The 20,365-nt window shown below is 40.1% G+C and overlaps 2 protein-coding genes across 5 annotated transcripts; one reads left to right on the top strand and one right to left on the bottom strand.

Annotated features, from left to right (window-relative positions):
• Positions 1-196: 196 nt before the first annotated feature.
• Positions 197-13,777, top strand: vmp1 (vacuole membrane protein 1). Of its 4 annotated transcripts, none has more exons than XM_061072784.1 (12): positions 197-218; positions 719-839; positions 1,133-1,265; positions 1,569-1,659; positions 2,144-2,254; positions 5,695-5,862; positions 6,078-6,209; positions 8,054-8,134; positions 8,238-8,354; positions 9,994-10,055; positions 11,669-11,768; positions 12,720-13,777. In XM_061072784.1, exons 2-12 carry the CDS (start codon positions 761-763, stop codon positions 12,861-12,863), a joined length of 1,218 nt encoding a protein of 405 aa, XP_060928767.1. In that variant the 5' UTR covers positions 197-218; positions 719-760; the 3' UTR covers positions 12,864-13,777. The 4 variants fall into 4 exon arrangements, with proteins under 4 accessions (XP_060928767.1, XP_060928769.1, XP_060928766.1 ...); XM_061072786.1 differs by lacking the exon at positions 197-218 and adding an exon at positions 286-305; XM_061072783.1 differs by lacking the exon at positions 197-218 and adding an exon at positions 399-529.
• Positions 13,778-15,489: 1,712 nt separating this feature from the next.
• On the bottom strand, positions 15,490-19,853 carry tubd1 (tubulin, delta 1). The gene is made up of 8 exons (XM_061073595.1): positions 19,607-19,853; positions 18,476-18,623; positions 17,621-17,837; positions 17,298-17,529; positions 16,590-16,754; positions 16,357-16,479; positions 15,920-16,103; positions 15,490-15,709 (listed from the first exon to the last, which is right to left on the bottom strand). Exons 1-8 carry the CDS (start codon positions 19,755-19,757, stop codon positions 15,604-15,606), a joined length of 1,326 nt encoding a protein of 441 aa, XP_060929578.1. The 5' UTR covers positions 19,758-19,853; the 3' UTR covers positions 15,490-15,603.
• Positions 19,854-20,365: the final 512 nt, after the last annotated feature.

Here is a 20,365-nt window from a genome sequence, read left to right as displayed (position 1 = left end):
TTCAAAATAAATGTATTGATAAGTTAATAAGCACATAACGGTAAATATGCACTTTGTAAAGTTTGCGTTTGTTTAAAGTTTCTTTACAGCTGTATATGTCTCCTTGTAAAGCTAATAGCAAACCCTCTTGTGTACACATTCCTTCATAACTGAACCGCTATACAGTTGTACTTTGACACGTCCCGCGTCTATTTCCGGGTGAGGAGGACAGGAAAGAGGTACGGCTGTCATTTCATTTTTTTACAAACAACGTTCTTTTAGCCTCTTTATCGTGTATTTTTTCTCATGTTTCTGTCGGTGCAGCGGTAAGAAACAGTTCCACACTGCTCTCCGGAAGAAAGACGTCCCGCTGCTGATTGTATCGGCCTTAATTTCACATGGGGGCCGCCGACGTGCCTAGCTTAGCACTTAGCACGTTGGCTAGCCGGTTAGCATGTGGAGGATGATGTGCTCGCGTTTGGCATCATATCTTGTGACAGGCTCACCGTCACGACGGCTGCTATTTCCGGTAGCTGTGGACATTTCTGCCGTAAGATGCTGTGATATGAATCACCCATTCACCGCCCGGCTTTATGAGATATTTCCCCTACGGAAACCAAGCGTATAACTCAGTGAGCCGGTGTGTTAATAACGCTGTGTAGCTTCAAACAAGCAGGGGAGAGGACGCTGCTAATCCGCACACAGTCACGCTGTTGTCCTTCTGTCTCTGTTGTCCCAGACTGTCCCAGACTGTCCTAGATCTGCCACCACCGTGATCGACATGGCAGCTAATGGAGCGAGCTGTGAACAGCCGCAGAAACGTGCAGCAGCCAAAAACAAACAGAATGGCAAGTCCGCAGGTCAGTGTCCAGCGAAACCTCAATTCACCATTCACCCCTGAGAAGTTCATGTTGTGTAATCCCTCTAAATGTCAACACATGGTTTGAGCAAGTCATAAAAACTCTGAGGCTGAGTCATTTCCACTGTTGCTTACTCTCAGTTTCCAATGGACTGAGCTTATAGAGAGGGAGACAACTTGTTGAAGTTATTTGTATCATGTATTTAGCATTGCCATCTCAACAGGATGCAGTGATCGATGAGGTTCCAGGTGCTTCAGTGTGTGGGGCTGATTGTGTTTCTGTTTGTGATCCAGACTCGTCAGTAAGGAACAGGAGACAGAGAGACAAAGAGGAGCGTCTGTCTCTGGTGTTATGGAGGAGGCCTGTCACCTCGCTACACTACTTCCTCCTGGAGACCCTCGTCAAGCTAAAGGAGTGGACGCTTGAGTAAGAAGTAGAACCGGTTTCTCTAGAGAGCCTTTGTCACGGCTAAAATGATTACATAACAATATTGATAATGATAATCCCATGTCCCTGAGAAGCTGGAATCATATAGTTTATAGTTAGTAAAACTTTACACTGTAGAAACATCAACTGCATTTACATTTATTTGGAAACTACTTATTCAAACCTACAAGGTCATTGGTGATTAAAGCCCTTCCGACAAAATTCAACAGAGATAATAACACATTGTTTCAGTGTTGTGCTTGTTTCAAGGTTGACATGTTGTTTTCTTCTCTTATTGTTCAGGCTTTGGCATCGACGAGGCACAGTGCTGTTTTTTCTGGTCTTATGTTCTCTTTTCTCCATTTTGTACTCCACTGAGGGAACACACCAACAAGTAAGGCTTGAGTGATTTGTGTTTTTTTTCTTCTTTTGTGTTGTTAATAATCAACAGCATTGCTGCATCACCAACCTGTTTAAAGGTTAATGATAAGACGCTATTAACCCACCTAAGACCGTCACCAGAAGAAAGTTAATGTGTGGAGATGATGAGGTCTGCCCTGTTGTCAAGTAACCCTTGATCACACAGGCTGTTGGCTCAATGTTTAGTTTACAAATTCCTCCGTGCAGTTATCAGTCACTTTAACTTAAAATCGTTATAAGATACCACAAATAATTAAAAGTATGGAAGACAATTGTCGAAGACACTTTACATTGGCTACCAAACAGAGAAGGAAAATAACGGCAAATAACTAGTAATATGACAATTTTGAAAATGTCCCTAAATCGTTCCCCTTAAAACCAGTTGTAAAAATAATCAGAGTTTATTCACCATTCCCTTCATTATATTTGGTTTATTTACTTATTTTCTTTCACTTTAGTATGTTCAGTACATGGAGAAGAAGTTTCTATGGTGTGCCTACTGGGTAGGCCTTGGGATCCTGTCCTCGGTCGGCCTTGGGACTGGCCTGCACACCTTCCTTCTCTATCTGGTAAGAAACCACTAACAGTTTGGAAGTATGTACAAACAAAATGTCCTTAAATGAGATAAAACGTCTACTTTTGAAACAGCATTCTTCTTTATTTCTTTAGTGAATGGCATATGTGGCACAAAAAGTAGCAGGTATTGTCTAAAAGCAATGTAAGTAATTCAGTTGCACATCAGCACACATAATAGTGGAGCCATACAAAACAGACACAATAATACATGTACTTTTCTACATTAGGATGTCCTGTATATCGAAAATATGCAGGTTGGTAAATTGGTAATTTATACCACAAACTATTAACTTCTGGCTACAAGTATAACTGAAAACTCTTTTTGCAAAGGTCATGTGTGTCTTGTCCTGTAGTTGCCAGATGATGGCGTTATACTCCATATTCATTGTCTTTGACTTCTACAAACTCACTCCACTTTTCCACATCTGTCCAATTGTCATCTCCCTTGACAGTCAGTCACAGAATGACTGTATGACTGAGTAATTGAAATATGTGTCATTTGTGCTAGCTGTGGTTAAAAAGGAGAATTTATCAAATTGAAAGCAAGGCAGGAATCATCCACTTCAGGCTGATGATGTGGCTTCTCTTCTGTTGCACAGAACTCACACAGATGTGGGAAGGCTGAGTCAGCTGTTTCCATTATAATTGAATAATCGGAAAAGATGTTCCTGTTTTTTTTTTTTTTTTTCAGAGTTTGTGTATAATCTCTCCTTTTATACTTTTCTGCTCACCATATGTTTGCTTGCGTGGTTCCTAGTAGTTTTTGTTCTTCTTTGGAAAGTGAGTCCAACAATGATGAAATAGAGGAAGTGGCTAACACTAACATTTATTGTGTGTACTCTTGAGTGTCTACAGTAAAATTAGCCTTTAATTGTAAATATTTTTTTTATAAAAATAGCGAAGATGGAATAAAAGATTTCTTGAAATATTTATCTTTGCTGTAGGCACCCTGTGTCATGTTATAAAAGAAAGTTTTTCAAATTCATTAAAAAGAGGTTGTGAATGTAGGCTCTTTTACTATTGGTGTAGCTTTTCTCCTGGTCTGTATAGTGTACAGCTCCACCAGTTGTGTTTCTTATCATCCTGCTAGCTATATTAATTATTTGCGTTCAGCAGTTACCAGTGTTAACTTTTTGCAATGAGGGCTATACTCATGTTTTTGCCTTTGGAGGTGGCATTACACTATTAACTGAGCAAACAATCAACCAATCAGTCGGTAGCAAGTTTAAAGGTTTACAGTTGTGGGCTGTACAGATTTATGCAAAACTTGGTGGAAGCATTGGACATGGACCAAAAAAGAGAACACATAAAAGTTTGGCACGTATTTGGAAATAGGAGAGCATGAAGGAATTGATATTTTTCTTTAACTTAGCAAGATATGGAATTTTCATCAATACTCCAGGGAACAATAAATGGATCTTGATAGGAAAAGAATCAGGTATATTCAGGGGACTCATATCTATGAGGGTGTGCAATTTGATGTGGCTTCTTTGATTTTAAGGGGACTAGGCTAGTACCATTCTCATTTGTGACTGTGTACATCCCTATTGGTTGCACCCAGAGAACCATGCACAGCATTCCCTAAATTCCTGTGACCCTCTCTAATTTTTCCACAAAAAAGTCAAAGCATCACTGACCACATGATGTAAGGCCCCCTGCTCATTAGGAGACTATGCTGTTCCTAGCTCACCAGATCTTAGTTCAGGTCCACTGTGCTGATGCTCCTATGACTGCTGCCTACTCAATGTTGATGTCAGCCATGGAAAGGAAACTCCCAGATTTAACGTTGAAGGAAAAACCCGACATTGAAACAACAGAGATACACTGTGAATCTACCTCAAGCCTGGAGAATTAATAGTTAGCCCCCACAGAGAGGGTGAGATCATTCTGTTCATGGGAAAGGGGATTCACGCACCACCAGTATTATCTTATGATTCATCTTGATGCTTTGGAGTTCACTGCTTTGCCTCTATGTGTTGATTTAAAGTCTAAATATTGTGGTTAAAGGAAACATGCCAAGATATTATTGCTTTTACTGATTCATTTTTCCTTCTGATCATATCACCAACAATTTAGACCATATTTCAATATTACCACATAAATGACTAATCACTGGTTCAGTCCACCAGTTGGCCGGTCTCTCCCCGGTCTGTTCATCTGAACAACACCTGTCCAGTCTTGGACTGGTGTTGTGCTGTTCATGCTGCGAACGGGATGGACTAAAAGGATCCTGCGATCCTTCCTCTTGCGTAACCATCCCAATAATCTGAACATCTTTTTAGATGAGTTACCTTTTTGAAGATGACGAGTTAGCATCTCATTATTATAACTCACTATCTCATATTGTCAACTCACTATCTCTTTTAATGTCATAATTAAGATTTTTTTGAATCTCATAATTTTGACTTTGCATTTATCTTTATTGCTTTCACTGCGGGAAAAAACGGGAAACCACAGGAAGAAAACAAATTCAGAATGTTGTTGGTCCCATCCAGCAATTTTCTATTATGGGATGTAATGAAATTTGCAGCTTCAATGGTAAATTTGATGGCTACATTGTGAAATCCACTTGCTAAATGTTTACTGAGCTAAGTGGTTTATTCAGTATCAGTCATCTTCCGGTATGTGAAGATTTCTACTCTGGTAGCGTTGGCAAACAAAGAGGTTGAAAGCAGGAGGCCAAAGCATCACCTGTCAGATCAGTGTATCAGAATCTGGTTACAAACTGACTCACTACTTCTTAACACTGACTTGTTGTGTCATGAATGAAAAAGTCTCTTTAGCGAAGTCCTGTTTGGTTAGAAAGAGACTTTGTTGTGTAAATATAGAAGCTGTCTGTGTGCACACACTCGGAGCAGGGTGGAGAGTTTCAGGGGGAGGCATTAGCAGTCAGCGCACACTCATGGTGTGCTGTCCATCTACTGTCTGTGTTGTCTCTATTACCTTGAAGACACATAATGGAATAACTGTGTTGTAGTTACAGGTGGGCCAACTGTTGTTGGGGCCAGGTGGCTCAGCTTAACCAGATGCCTTCTCACTGATAAATGATGAAATGCCTACCTGTCATTGAGACTGTGACTCAGCTCCTGTTGGTGTGTGTCCGTACCTGTAGACGGACACAAAGGAGCCGTGTTTAATCATGCAACAGCAGCAGGGTGATTTTAACTGGCAGTATTTAAACAGTTTTTTAAAGGTCCCGCTGTTGCTTAGTAAATTTAAGGTGTATAGACGCAACACTGATAATTACAATGATCCAAACACTCCCCGACTGTTGCAGTGCATCCTGCTGCTTAATTTCATTCAATTTTTCCACGTTTACAGCCACATGTCCAAGTGTCTCATGACAAACGATAGACAAAATGGATGTCTTTACATATTTTAGGTCCCAATTATTCATTATGTTGATGAAAGCATCCTTTTTTCTCTGCATTAGGGTCCTCACATAGCATCAGTAACCCTGGCTGCATACGAGTGCGGCTCCATAGACTTCCCAGAGCCTCCATACCCAGACCAGATTGTCTGTCCCCAAGGTGGAGTGATGGACAGCAGCATAACTCTCTTCTCAATCATGTCTAAGGTCCGCCTGGAGGCCTGCATGTGGGTAAGTATTAGGTTGAATACAGAGACAATACAGCGAATCTGACTCAACACGTAAATATGAATCCAGCCAGCTCATGTGCCTGCAGGGTACAATAAGTAATTTTTGAGCTTCAAGTCAGTCTATAAAATGCAAAAAGTTGGTGGCATGGATAGTTACCTATGTCTGAATGTGAAAAATATAATATAAATGTATCGTTTTCAATTGTTTGGATTCAGGGTGCAGGTACTGCCATCGGAGAGCTGCCTCCATATTTCATGGCCCGAGCGGCTCGTCAGTCGGGAGCTGATCCAGATGATGAAGACTACGAGGAGTTTGAGGAGATGCTTGAGCAGGCTCCGGGTTCTCAGGTCAGAGTTGCATATGTATAATATCTGTATTTTAGCAGGTCATTAACACAGGCACAAAAATACTATGAATATTTTACAAAAAGATTTAGGAAGCATTTCCCACTCTCAGATTTTCCTCATTTGATTTGAATTAATTTAAGATGCATAATTTTCACATAATTTTCATATTAAGAAAGGTGGCCCAGCTGAACGAACATTCTGTCTTCTATTAAAAACACCCCATCCCTTTGTTTAGTGCCCAGTTGTTGCCCATCAACTTAATATGATATGAGCTTATCTAATTGGGTTTTATCTTCATAATGCACAACTGACCATTGGGCCACTGCCCACTGATTGGTCCGAAAGTTCCATGTGACTTCAGTGAAGCCACTCCCACCTTACACTTCCAGTAAATTTGTCTGTTCGTGGGTGAGTCACCCGGAGCACTGTTCCCCCTTTAATCATTCCTCAGGCTTCGCCCGCTCTCCCTCCCTCACTCCCTCCCTCATGTGTCTCTATTCACTGGCCTCTAATTTGAATGACAGACAGTTCTGTCAGTAACTGAGCTCACATGACTGGAGACTGCTGAGATCAGATGCTGAGTCAGCAGAAGAAAAAACAGCTAAGTTGTGAACAATGTCTTCATCACCTAGTGTCACTTCACTGGTTCTCAGCTGCGGAAGCCAACCTCGCATCACATGTCTGTCATTTATCCTCAGAGGTCAGAGATCAGAAGCACTTTTACTAAGCACTTCCAATAAACTCGTGGAAATGACACAAAATAAATATATATTTTTATCACTTTATGTCATGTGTTGGTCATTTGATCAACAATAAAAAAAAACTTGATTAGCATAAGAAAAATGTTTGGCGAAAGTTGTGAGTGTAGGAAAAAAGAGCATTTACTTAATGTCTAGTTTTATTTAGTAACATTCTTACAATGATAATCAATAAAATATAGCAATTAAGTTAAATGGGAAACATTAAGACAAACATGAACAAAATCAGGGAAAGAGAAGAAAAGAGAATTCTTAATGAGAATAAATATATGCATCACAGATATTATAATTATATTATTATTAAAATAAAAGTACTTAAATTAGCAAAATTGTGGTGGGTTTGAAAATGCACATGAATTTCATAATTTAGTCATTCCTTACAAAATCTTCTTTGAGATTTTTAAAGCATTTGTTTGTCTGCCTCTTAATCTCCCTCCTGCATTTACTGTGAGCTCTCTCTTGTAACCACAGACGTTTCACCCCCACAGTGTTGGAGATTGGATCAAAAGATCCTCTGCACTTTTGTACAACACATGTTTTAGTTAAAACGTCATCAAACCCCAAAAAATCTTAGAGTGCTCAAAAATAACAGGTATTTTACCACAGTGCTCTCAGTAAAGCTCATTTTCTATGTAATAACATTGCAGACAACACCACTGTTTATTTAAAGACCACGCATCAACGAGAAGCACGTGCAAAAAAGAAAATGGTGATTATGTGTTCAGAGATCTCCATGTGTATACACATGTTGTGATGCAGTGGACTGTAACAGTATTGAAAGCTGTCGTCAAGATTAAAAACCTAATTGTCCAAAATTGCTGGTATTAATAGAAAAGAATACAATGCATTAAGTGACAAGATGCAATTCCTCGCCTGGAGACAATTTCAGAAAAATATAAAATACTGTACAGTCACAGCTCAATAAGTCCTTAAGTTCCTCCTTTGTTGCTATTGAGCTCCATAATGTGAAGTGTAAGCTACACAGCAGATACCTGGCCGATTTAATATGGGAAAATTATCACATCCAGTCATGTCCAGCTGCAATATTGTGTTTAAATTAGTTTGATGTTCTTTTTTTTATTTCAGGATTTTGTCACAAGAGCAAAACTGGGGGTCCAGCACATGGTGCAGAAAGTGGGATTCTTTGGGATCTTGGCTTGTGCCTCAGTAAGTAACAATACAAAAAATGTTTTTATGAAAACACTTTTTGATAATCTCTGGCTGTGTAAAGAAGATGATTGACTTAGATTGACTGATGTGTGTGTTTCAGATCCCTAATCCTCTGTTCGACCTGGCTGGAATAACCTGCGGCCATTTCCTGGTTCCTTTCTGGACCTTCTTTGGAGCCACTCTAATCGGGAAAGCCATCATCAAGATGCATATACAGGTCAGCAGTTCTACAAAAAAACTATACAAACTCAACAAAATAGGCAAAAACATTTTTTCATTTAAACCATGTGGGCACATACCTGCAGCATCTAGGCTTTGAATATTACTAATCCTTTCTTTCAATTCATCGCAATTCTTTGTCAACAATGTAATGGTGCATTTCAAAATGACCCACTCTCTCAGAAAAAGGCTATGCCGTGCTGCCTGACTCATTTTAAACAATCACCGCAACCTCAAAACGTGTGGGAGAGATGAAAACTAGTGCTTAGATCGTGACTCGGTGGCTGTGAGAAAGTCCTAATGTGTCCTCTGGTTAAGTCTGTTTGCCTTTGTTCCTCTGGGGATTCCTTCGTCGTCTTTGAGAAGCATCCAAACCATCTGAAGATGGCTCCAGATGAAACGAGGGACGCTTTTAAAAAGTCTTTAACAAGAGCTGGTATTTTTTTCCTTTTTAAATGAAGTAGATCAAAAAGACTTTTCAATCATGGAGTATATTGTTGAGTCTGCTCCACCGGTGACTAATGTAAGCCTTTACTAAAAGAAGCTGTCGGAGTCTGGGTGAGTCGTCGAGTGTCTTAACAAACTGAACCAATGCTTCTCTTAGTGGTACCAGCTCGTGATCTCACTCCAAGACCCTTCAGATAAAGCTGTGGCGCAGTGGGGGGTTATGAAGGCTGTAGAGTGAGAACGTAGACTTCAGAAAAGGAAATGGAGCAGACAGCAACAGGCTGCAGGGGGGGTGACTTTTTTTCCTTTCTTTGTACCTTAAACCCCTTGGACATCACGTGTCATATCCTGTCTGATTTCGTCCAGGGGGTTATGTGTCATGCTGTTTAAAGCAGATCAGATTCAGGACCGGAGGAGGAGAATATTGTGGTTTTGCGCCCCCCCCCGATTCGGCTCTTTGCAAACCACACAAAGCCCCTCGCAGCCCAAAATGTAGCTCTTGTTCTGCCAGGTTTGATTTTTGTAATTAGTGTGTCTGCAGACACTGGCCGATGTGGCCTCTCACAGCTGCGCCGCTAAAATTAAGAATCAAAATGTCTACATATTAATCTGTCCGTCATGTGTTTCTGAAAGACATGCTGTTGTTCTGTTAACTTTTTTAAACTTTTGTTCAGATGTCTTTTTTTCTTTATTTTAAGATGCATCTTGTTTATACAGATACACATCGGAGTATTAAGGCCACTTCAAAGGGGAGGAAATGATTTTGAGAATGAAGTTGTAATTTTATGGGAAAAGTCATAAATTTACAAGAATAGAGTTGTAATATTGCAAGTAAAAGTTGTACATTTTAAGTATGTGTGCTTAAGAAAGGTGTTGCAAAAATTGAGTGAGAACATTGCCTCTTTAGTGGAGGAGAAAATGTTTGGTAATGGGCGACTGCTAGGCTTTTGTTGATTACCTTTGTTATACTAAAAGGCATTTGTTCCTCAAGAAGCAGTGAAATTGGTTTTCAAGATTTTGGATTGAGGAGTGAGGATTCTTTTCCTTGTTAAATTACAACCTTTTTGATAAATATAATGTCTTTACTCTAGATCTCTGCAATTTTCCCTTTTTAAGTGGCCCTATTATTCAGTCATGGTCCAGAAAGTAGTGAGTTATTAAAGCATCTCAATCTCTCTTTTTTTCTACAGAAACTATTTGTTATCATCACCTTCAGCAGGCACATAGTGGAGCAAATGGTGTCCCTGATTGGGTAAGTGTTGGTCTCCCCCTGGTTTGTGGTTGACGGAGCACTTGTAAACATTTACAGACTCATTTTGGACGACTGATTGGATATCCTGTATGAAAAGATGCTTCATAGCAGGGGTGTGCGTGCAAAGCATTTTTGCATTGTCTGTCCACAAAAAGGTAGAGTAACGTAAACCATCTCTGCAGCTTTGGTGGTCGGACGTGTGAGGTCCCATCCGAACATGTCGATCTGACTCACTGAGAGAAATCCCCCAGCAAGGCAGGGAATCACAATCATGGACAATTTATAAAAAATTTAAAAACATTCAGTGGTTGATTAAGGGTTGTCAGATGTAGCTCATTTACAGGAATTAGAAGTAAAACACTTTCTGCTGAAGATTATATCAGGTAAAATTAGCTTTTCTAAAAAACACACACTAACTTATATTTATTTATTCACACAACCAACAATGACTTTTTTCATGAATGGGATTCCTCGTCTACATCATAGGAGCTGCTTAGGTTTCTGTTAATCTACAGACTGTCGTGTGTTAACTTACATGTCTGTGATGTCCCAAGTATTTAAATCTGAATCAGTTTCTCTCCCTGAGTCTTTCCCATGAAAATCAAATGCCTCTCTGTGACTCGCCATGATGAGTGCTGATGGTGCTTCATTGCTGATACAGGATGTTTTCGTAGCAATTACTTGGGTTTGTGTGTGTGTGTTTTGTATACTTGAAGTGGGAGAGATAACAAGAATGAGTCAGTCAAAAACAGTTCGATTTACTTGAAATCCGCAATTACCCAGTCCCCTTTTTAGTGCTCGTTTAGTAAATTGTCTCTTTTTCATTTTGCTATGTCTAGTCAGGTCTAGATAACATGTTTATGACCTAACTGGGGACAGAGTTGAATTTAAACAGTGCAAAAGCCTAGTGAGTTTGTGTGTGTGTGTGTGTGTGTGTGTGTGTACAGCCTGCAATATATTTTTATTTTCATGGTAATGATAAGTTTGGAGTTAGAGATTCTGTTTAAACTGTTCTGCTCCTGACCAAATGGTAAAACTGCAACACCAATGCCTCTCTATGATATAAATTGATAAAATGGCAACCATTATGATTGCCTCCCCCCCGCAAACCCCAACCTCAACCCCCTCCACCTGGTGAGACGATCCACACTGCCTAATAAGGACATGAGCACACCCTGATTGGCTGTCTTTCCACCCAGAAGGCAGCAATAGTGGTAAAGGTGATGACATCATGGCGACTCACTTCCCGATTGAAGGGGCTGACACAGGCGCCTATAGAGAGCAGAACAGTATAAAAGGAGGATTGAGGAGTTGCTGGTTCATTCCTCCCTGCTCCTGCTCAACAGGAACAAGTAGAGGAGGTGGAGGATCAACACTAGGCCCACATGTAGGAGGTGTCCTGCAGCAGCTCCTACAGGGATGCTGGTGGCTCAGTGAGGGCTGTTGATAGAGTTCAGGGAACCAATGAGGCTCTTCTAGGGAATGATTTTTCTGTGTGAGGCTTCAGTTTTGGAGACGTCAAGGTGCTTTTAAGGGTAAGTGACTTACTGTTCTTCCTCCCTCTTTTCTTGTGTGTGTTTCCTGTGTGGATGTTTGCGGGGATGCGACATCAGGTCTGTGCCTAAAGTAGGACCAGCTCTCCAGAAGCCCTTCAGCCAGTACCTGGATGCCCAGAGGAACAAGCTGCACCATGATGGAGGAAGTGCACCAGCGGTAAGAGCAAAGTCCAATATATATATTGATGTATATACATATGATGTTTAGTGTTTGTCATTCTCTGCTCATAAAGAGTTTAAATCCAAAACTAGGAGTCTTAACTTAACAGAAACAATGATGTGACCTTTTTATTGTGATAGGTATCAATATTCATTTATAATATTTTTTTAGATAAGATTATCCTTTATTTGTTTATTTATGTATTCCTTTTTCTATGTTAATATTAAATAGCCATATCGCCCAGCACTGATTTCCACTATTTTCTACAAGGCCATGCAGAACTTGAATAACAAGAGTGAGGAAGTTTTTGTAACTAGTCTGTGAGGCAGATACTGAACTTTCAAAAGTCTTATTTATTATCACATAAAATGCTTGTTTTCACTGGTAAGCAACAGTAATATTATATATGATATATAATTAATATTAGTATATAATAGAGCTTTTAACAATTCTCAGGGACACTTGACAAAAGAGGGCAAATAAAAGCAAATAACTGTAATTTCAGTTGTATAGTCCATATTGACTTCAGTTTCACTCATGGGGCATAAAAATCTGTAAAAGGTGTGATGCCCCCTTTCCCTAAAAAAACTACCAAAAAAAACATGGCAAAAATAAAATAAACATCATTATCACACATTAAAATGTAAAACTATAGAATTTCAACTCTAGAAAATTACATTTCTTCCCTATGATATCTTGTTAAATGTCAAACAACAACTTCTAGTGTTAACTTTGTCTTTTTAGCCACAGAAAAAAAAGCATTTCCAGTGTTATAAACCCTGGACGTATATATTTCAATGACTTTTTCTATGATCTACTGTCATAAAAGCCCGATGCCAACAAAATTCACCTTGTTATAGTTTTACAGGATTACTGTTGCTTTGCTTACTATCTGTACTACTCCATTGTGCTTTTAGTAATGGTAATTTACTCCCTGATTTTCTGCAGGATGAGAACTGGTTGTCGTGGGTGTTTGAGAAAGTGGTGCTGGTCATGGTCTGCTACTTTGTCATCTCCATCGTCAACTCCATGGCTCAGAGCTACGCCAAGAGGCTGCAGACGCGGAGGAACTCGGAGGAGAAAACCAAGTGATGACGAGGACAAAAGCAGTTCAGACATCCCAGTGACTGTGTTTCTGCTGCTGAGAGCCCTGCGCTCAGACCCAGCCACTCACAACTTAACAACAAACCTCACCCTCATCCATTCTCAAAGAGGCTGAATGCTCGAGAGAGGAAAAAAAGAAAGAAAGAATGAAATCCAGGCTCTGTTGGTTTTGGTGTGTTTGAGGATGTATGCTACTGTTAACTGTTTGTCCCTCCTTCAGGTTTTGTAGTTCTTCCCTTCATCTCACTGTCTGTGTAGTGCGATCGGTCCCGCTGTTGATCTTAACATATTACTTTAACATTAAATTAACCCTTTCATTGACCTCAGAAGTGAAGCAGCGGTGTGGTGGTGGCTGCTGTGCTCGGGCGGTGCCCATCAGATGCTATGCCTTATGCAAGTCGGGGGGGTTTGGCTTCCCTCGAACCTAGTTCTTTACTTATAGACTTGATTGTTATTTAATTTTGTAACATGTATGTATGGATGTATCTCGATTCATTTGTACAGTGCTGCCAAGATAACTGCGATGGAGGGTCTCTTGTTTTTTGTTTCAGGGTTTAATTTTCCTTATGTTTTTTGTCCTGTTCGACAGTTAGAACATTTTTTGTTTCTGGAGTTGTCATTTTAAAATGGAAAAAAAAAAGCAATATCAAGATAAAAAAAGACCGGTGGGTTCTGATGGTTTGCACACAGTGTAAATATCTTACTATCTTTTGGACCGTATGCGCAGATGTCTTTCTATTCCAACGGTCTGTGTGGACGTGAATCAACTTGAACCAAAAAGGTGATATCATTTGTAAAGTGACATTGTGCTCTCGACTAACTAGTCCCATTTCTACTCTGTACATTTAGGTTGGATCAGATCATATATATAAAAACATGCAAGTCATGGCACTTGTTTCCAAGTCTGAGTCTGTCGTTCTTTGAGTTCTCCTGGTGGATGAGACCAACTTTGAAATGTTGAAAAGTTTAAGAAATTACTGTTATGAAAGAGCTAATGCATAATTCTCTCTTGGACCTGTTCATCTGAAAGGTAAGTGAAAAGCTTGGCCCTCATAACTTTCAATTTGAAAATGTTTAAGTAATTCGTGGATGAAGAATTGCATCATGTCCTAAGTACTTTGAGTCCATTCTACCAACCGGCCTCCCACATTCTACGTATGTTGGTCATAAGTGCTGACTGCAATATACTCTGTAGATTAATGTCCATCTCCATCGTGTGGAGAACATCCCCTTCCATACACTCAGTGGTGAGATCCATCCCGTCAGCTAGCTTATCAGACTGGTGTTGGCTGTTGTATAACCGTGGCAACACTAGTTTGTAAGCTGGCTGAAGCTGTGGCCCTTCAACATTTCCTGGTGATGTTCTGCTCATGTCGACTGTTCCAGGTTCAGACTTCAGCGGCTCCATGTCGGGACTTAAATGACGTTCGTATGACATTTTATGCTGATCGTTGCAATTCTGGAAATAATGTTAAATTATTGAAGAATAAAGAATTAATAAAAGTATGTTAACTGTCAACCCTGTCCTTTTTCTATGTGAAGTGCTGCTATCCCGTATAACCGCTGCTTTCAAGTGTTCAAACTACAATAAGCCTCAGTTGATCTCCACACAAGGTCCAGTTAGTTTGATCACACCATATGACCTTCATCTGCTGATGTCACGTAATATAGATAGATGGTGAAAGCTTTTCTTATCCAGAGATGTGAAGTAACTTAATACATATACTCAAGTGATTCTTATGAGATACCTGAACTAAACCTGAGCTTTAAGCAACTTTAAAGACTAAATATTTTATATTGCACATCTCCATTTGTATTTTTAATAGAACTTTTACAAATGTAATTTGCCCTATGAAATTTACTCACTTGCTCTAGTTACTCTTGATTGACACATAAAATATAAGATCAACCTTTTATATTATTATACATGAAAGGCCCAACACTCTTACTGCACAGCAAATGAACATGTGTGCATTAGGTGCTGGATGATAGAAAAATTAAAGCAAAATAAAAATGTTCATAAGTTATTGATTATCACAATAAATGCCACAATTATTCCATACATACTTAATTACAATAACAAACATAAAACAAAATCATGTTGATCATTTGTGTTATACCTCCTCACTGTGCTTTGCCTCATATACATAGGAGACATATATGACTTGTTAAATTGCCTTTGAGGACAATTATATTACTACAACTACTGACATTGTTTTATTACAGCCCGAAGGGTTTAAAATATGTCAGTATTTTCGGAGCTTCATGAGATGTGAAATGTGCCGTTTGCCAGTTTATTGTTGATAAATATTTTGCTGAGATTAACCAAATGTTTAAATACAAGTAGAATTTTAATGTTACAATGTGCCATTCATACTTTTTTACTTATTTAAAGGATCTGATTACCTCTACTGCCTATTTTGACTTGATTCATTCTTGAGCATAAGAACAGTAGTAGACAATGCCATGTAATTTCAAACTATAAATTGTATAATGGTATAACATAATTAAACAATATTTTTTCCTTGAAGAGGCAGTGAGTGAACCTTTGGTCTAAATGACCTCAGTCCCTCCGGCCACTGCAGGTGTCAGACACAGTGAAGGACGAAATCTGTTTAAATAAACTATGTTTTATTTACATGTTGGTTAAAAAAGCAGCAATGTTCCTGATATCAGCAGAATCTTGTTTTCATTCAGTCCAAATAAAAGGTAGTGCTCGTTCTCTCTGCTAACACAGTTGACTGTAGCTGGAGATGACCTGCTCCAGGGATGTAAAACTGTCGAGAAAATCCTCCTCTGAGATCCCAAATTTAACGTACTGATGGATATAGGCTCTGGAACAAGAGGGAAACAACACGAGAGAGAAAAATGATGGTTACCATGTCAATCTTCTGTCTTTAACCCAAAGGTATTAACGTTAAAGAGAACTTGTATCACTCCCTCTATATAAATATTCTATTCTATTATTAAAAGAACATTCATTTTAATAATTGACACTGTTTTTGGAGTTATATTCATTTTTCTGAGCAGAGATGCTGACTCACCTGGAGGCGAACATGTTCCAGGCTTTTCTCACCATGTGATCCAGAGGTCTGAGCAGAGCCCGACTGTTACTGACCACCGTTGCAGATTTCTCATATTTGTTAAAAGGCACCGGTGATTTCCACAGGTTTAAAGCTTCTCCTGATGACAGCCAGGGGGTGTACAGACCCGGGTCCTCAAAGCCTCCTGCAGACGAATACACACATATTCACATCAATTATGAAGAGAATTAAAAGTGTTGGATGCTATCGTAAACCATTTTCTGTGTTATATGCATCACACCAGCCTAAACTACCAAATTTAAAATTTTTCAAAAACATCTTTATCTCCTTCATGACTGTCGTGGATTTATCAATTGAGATCAGAGAGCAAGGTAGTTATTATTTCACTTCATCCACTTTCCACGATAAAATCAATTCACTTGAATCAGCTCTCTGACCAGTCTCTGCACTGTAGACGTCTTTCCCCCTCAGGATGAGCAGGTTGGCCAGAGACGTGTTGGCCCCGGTGAGACTCCTGCTCCGCTCAGAGGCTGAAGGTGGACGCGCCTGCCAGTCCATACCTGACACGGGACAAACCAGAAAGATCCTCAAATGGAGGGATTGACAGATCCAGTCCCATTCTAAGCCATAACTTTAAAATCATTACTATTACCCCATTGTCAAAACTTGCCTTCCTCCATCTTGCTGTTGGAGATGAGCATCTGTCGCAGGTGTTTGAGCAGCGCCGGCCAGCTGAAGGTGCTGTAAGCGATGGAGGCACTGGGCATCTGGGGGACGGTGCACACACTGAGCAGCTTGTACTCCGGGTGGCAGACCAGGGCGCTCACCAGCTCACCTGAGAGACAGACCCAGGGAGGAATAATGGACCGTGAGGATTAAGACAGGCCAATCAGTGGCAGAGGCCTTTTCCAGCCAAGATGGTGAGATCACTGGAGTTCAAGTGTCTCTTGTTTTATTTATTTATATTAAATTAATAGATTGTCTTGGGTACTTTGAAACGTGTATTTATAAATTAAATGTATTATTAGTATTATTACTAGAGTCATACTGGCTTTACCACAATTTATTTATTGATTCTTTACATTCAAACAAAGAAAAACAGTGTCAGTGAGTGAGTGGCCCTTTCAGAAGTAAGTGCTAGTTTTCTGTTTTTCTAATGATCTCACTCATCACTTTTCCACTTCACTTGAGTCATCTTCTCTTTTACTGTGTGAAGAAACGTAGGAAAAGTTTCTCTGTGTAGTCAACAACCCACGCCTAATCCGCTCATATTACAGGAAATCCAGGCCCTGCGGTTAACCTTTTGTGTGTGTGTGTGTGTGAGTGTGTGAGTGTGTGAGTGTGTGAGTGTGTGAGTGTGTGAGTGTGTCCATCTCACCCAGAGGATTTCTGCTGAAGCCTCCGTGGGAGTCAGCAGTGAGCGCCGGCTGCAGCACGCTGCCCAGCTGGTGAGCGATGAGCTTGTTGATGTCACTGAAGGAGATGTGCTTGATGTTGAGCAGCTGACTGCAGATCCTGTGCACCGTGTCGTTCTCGTGCACCAGGATGGCGTCTGACAGCTGGTAGAGATGAGCCAGCGTCAGCATGGAGTTATAGTTCTGGACAATTACCTGAAAGGACAGGTAACAAAACATTTAAAAAGCAGATTGCTCGTTTCATGGCTGTGGATTGCTGCTTGCACTTGACAGCAGATCTCCATACCTCTCCAGTCTCGTAGGGCCAGGTCAGGTGATTGAGGATAAAGGACTTTGGGTAGATGTCTCGGAGACCCTGAGTGACGAAGGTGCCGACCCCGGACCCTGTCCCTCCCGCCACGCTCATCATGGCCATGAGGCCAGCCAGCCTGTCACAGCGCTCCACCTCCCGCCTCACCAGCTCCTCCACCACCTCCTTGTGACGAGGACCGTGGACACAATACCTGAGTGAGAAGAGGCGCACGTTCTCAGAATTTTTGTCTCCCTACATCACTTCATTTCCAAATATAGGATCATGTTTCCTGTGTGATTGTTCTCTCTACAAAAAATGAATTTTTCATGATTTACAAGTTTTACATTGTCTCTCTAGCTCTATTATTAGTGGAGAAATCTTGGAAAATTTGTTTTTCTGGCCATCATTTCTCTTTACGTTGACCTTTGATCAATAAGCTCCAAAAAGTTACTCGTCTGGAGATTCCCTCCCTAATAATATTATAAAATATTCCCCCAGTGAAAATCCAGCTATGTTCTGTTGAGATTTTTTTTCCACACACAGAAAACAATACACGGCTTATATGCTATAATGACTCCTTTTAACACTTATTAGATAAAATGAAAAATTATTCCACAGTAGTGAGTCATACTTAACTCACAAGATACGGACAAAATCATGACAGCTCCATGACACATGTTCAAGAACTCAGTAAAAAATACCAGTGAGTGTCGTTTGAGCTGAGACGGATTTGACGTGATGATTATGATTGATCTGCATTAATATCGCCATATTTTGTCCTATTCTGTGTTTTTATTCCACAGAGGATTAGTTGTTTTTACAGTAACTTTTTAGTAATAAATGTCTCACCCATTAGCCCAGTTGTTTCCGGAGCCCTGCTTCTGGCTGAAGTGTGACGTGTCTCCATAACTCCACCTGCCAGAATGCGCAGCCTCGTTCATACAGTGGTTTATCACTTTAGGCTCCATGTCTATCAGCACCGCCCGGGCCACGAGATCTGGGGACCACACATAGACTTGTGACACACTGGAATGTAACATTACTAGCTTTGATTGTTCAGTAGATTAAAGTGACTAGAAAATACTAAGAAATGCACATTCATAGTTCCATAGAGCCCATGATGGTAGCAGTCCTACAATGGATAAGTTTTGATGAGCGATAAATTACTTATCAGTTATCAAGAGTGTGTTCATTGATTATTAATTGACTTATGTTTCAGCCCTATGTGAACTTAGGCTGTAAATAAAAGCAATGGGACACACAAACAAGTATAGAGCAGACCAGGGAAACTTAGAATATAATAGAATCCTTATATTGTCTTTGCACAGTGTACAACGACATTTAGCAGCAATCCTCAAGTTGCTATATATAAATAACAACATCAAAATAAAATTAATTAAATAATAATTAAGTATATATGAGGTAGAAAAATAAGTGAAATGTAAATATAAAAGCAGTACAGCAGATATTTAAGCAGCATAGTAAATGTGTATGCGTACATGTGGTGCAATGTAGTATATGTACAGAAGATCATTGTGAATTGTTCAGGTCCCAAAAGTGTGTCAGTTATTTAGGAGAGTCCAGTACTCCTGTAGCTGTGGAGTAGAAGCTGATTTCCAGTCTGTATTGGTGGAACCTCCCACTATCCCTACTGGGCACACTGGGCTCTAGAGGAGCAAGATGGCAGCGTTCGTATCCTGATATTTTTTGGCTTAATTTGTGGATAGTGGGAGGAAGAGTAGATGCGTGATGCAAGCATGAATTAATGAAGGTAAAACCCACATCAGCTTCACATCAACATACTACAACAGTAAAGTGCTGCAAACAAATGATTGCTGAAGTGAGAATAATAAAATCACCAATGTTCATATATAATAATTGTATAGTTTTAACTTTTACCTTTGATATTTGTTTTGTGTGCTTTTATGAAACGTGGATGTATCTCCTCCACAGTGTAAACAGACTCCCGCTCTACTTTACCTCCTTGTGAGCTGCGGCGGAAGAACCGCTCCGTGCTGGCGGTGCAGTACGTCCTCCTCTGCCCATCCTGCGCGTCCCTGCACACGGTGTCGAACAGCTCATGAGCCACCTGGTTCCCGCACTGCCCCAGCTGCACCGTCACCACCGACATCACACCCCCGGTCGGTGAGCCTCTTCAAGTGCAGTCTGTGGATCTGTCGCTACTTCTCCTCCATGACAGCTCTCTGTTGTGTTTGGAGAGGGAATCGTGTTGCCGCGCCACAGCAAGACGCACCGGAACTTCCGGGCCAAACTGTCAAAACTTTCAAAATAAACAACAATTGATCCGTCGTGAAGGGTTGCAACTTTTTTATTACAAAAAGTCTGTATGCATAAATACTACTTTTTTCGTCAGAAGCCACATTTTTTATTTGATCATAGAAAAAGTTGAAGCCTATTTGAAAACTGTTAAATCCTGGGGGGAAAAGATGGCCTTAAATATATAACCTACCTATAACTGTAAACCGTATAATATGAATTTCAGATAAGTACCTTTTGTTCATTTTCTTTTTTTTAATGATATTCACTTCGTTATTTATTTTTATTACATTTTTCTTTCCTCACTTGTGCTTGTCTACGAAGCCCCCCAGGGGACAGGGGGGGAAAAATGATGGGTGAAAAAAAAAAAAAAAACGGTCTCTGTACGGGGGGCTCCGTACTTGTCTGTATGTTTGTCTGATTGACTGGATCTTGAACTATGTATTTTTATAGTCGAAGGCT

The sequence above is a fragment of the Limanda limanda genome, chromosome 6 (genome assembly GCF_963576545.1).
Source record: "Limanda limanda chromosome 6, fLimLim1.1, whole genome shotgun sequence".
NCBI classification, from domain to species: domain Eukaryota; kingdom Metazoa; phylum Chordata; class Actinopteri; order Pleuronectiformes; family Pleuronectidae; genus Limanda; species Limanda limanda.
The sequence above is the reverse complement of the archived record's forward strand: the minus strand, read 5'-3'. Positions and strand labels throughout refer to the sequence as shown.

Coding starts and splice junctions, on each gene's coding strand:
- vmp1 (XM_061072783.1), top strand. CDS start 434: ATGTGGAGGATGATGTGCTCGCGTTTGGCATCATATCTTGTGACAGGC. Junction 840..1,132: donor ACAGAATGGCAAGTCCGCAG/GTCAGTGTCCAG, acceptor TTTGTGATCCAG/ACTCGTCAGTAAGGAACAGG. Junction 11,769..12,719: donor ATGGAGGAAGTGCACCAGCG/GTAAGAGCAAAG, acceptor GATTTTCTGCAG/GATGAGAACTGGTTGTCGTG.
- tubd1 (XM_061073595.1), bottom strand. CDS start 19,757: ATGTCGGTGGTGACGGTGCAGCTGGGGCAGTGCGGGAACCAGGTGGCT. Junction 18,624..19,606: donor CCGCCGCAGCTCACAAGGAG/GTAAAGTAGAGC, acceptor TGTGGTCCCCAG/ATCTCGTGGCCCGGGCGGTG. Junction 16,480..16,589: donor CAACAGCAAGATGGAGGAAG/GCAAGTTTTGAC, acceptor GTCCCGTGTCAG/GTATGGACTGGCAGGCGCGT.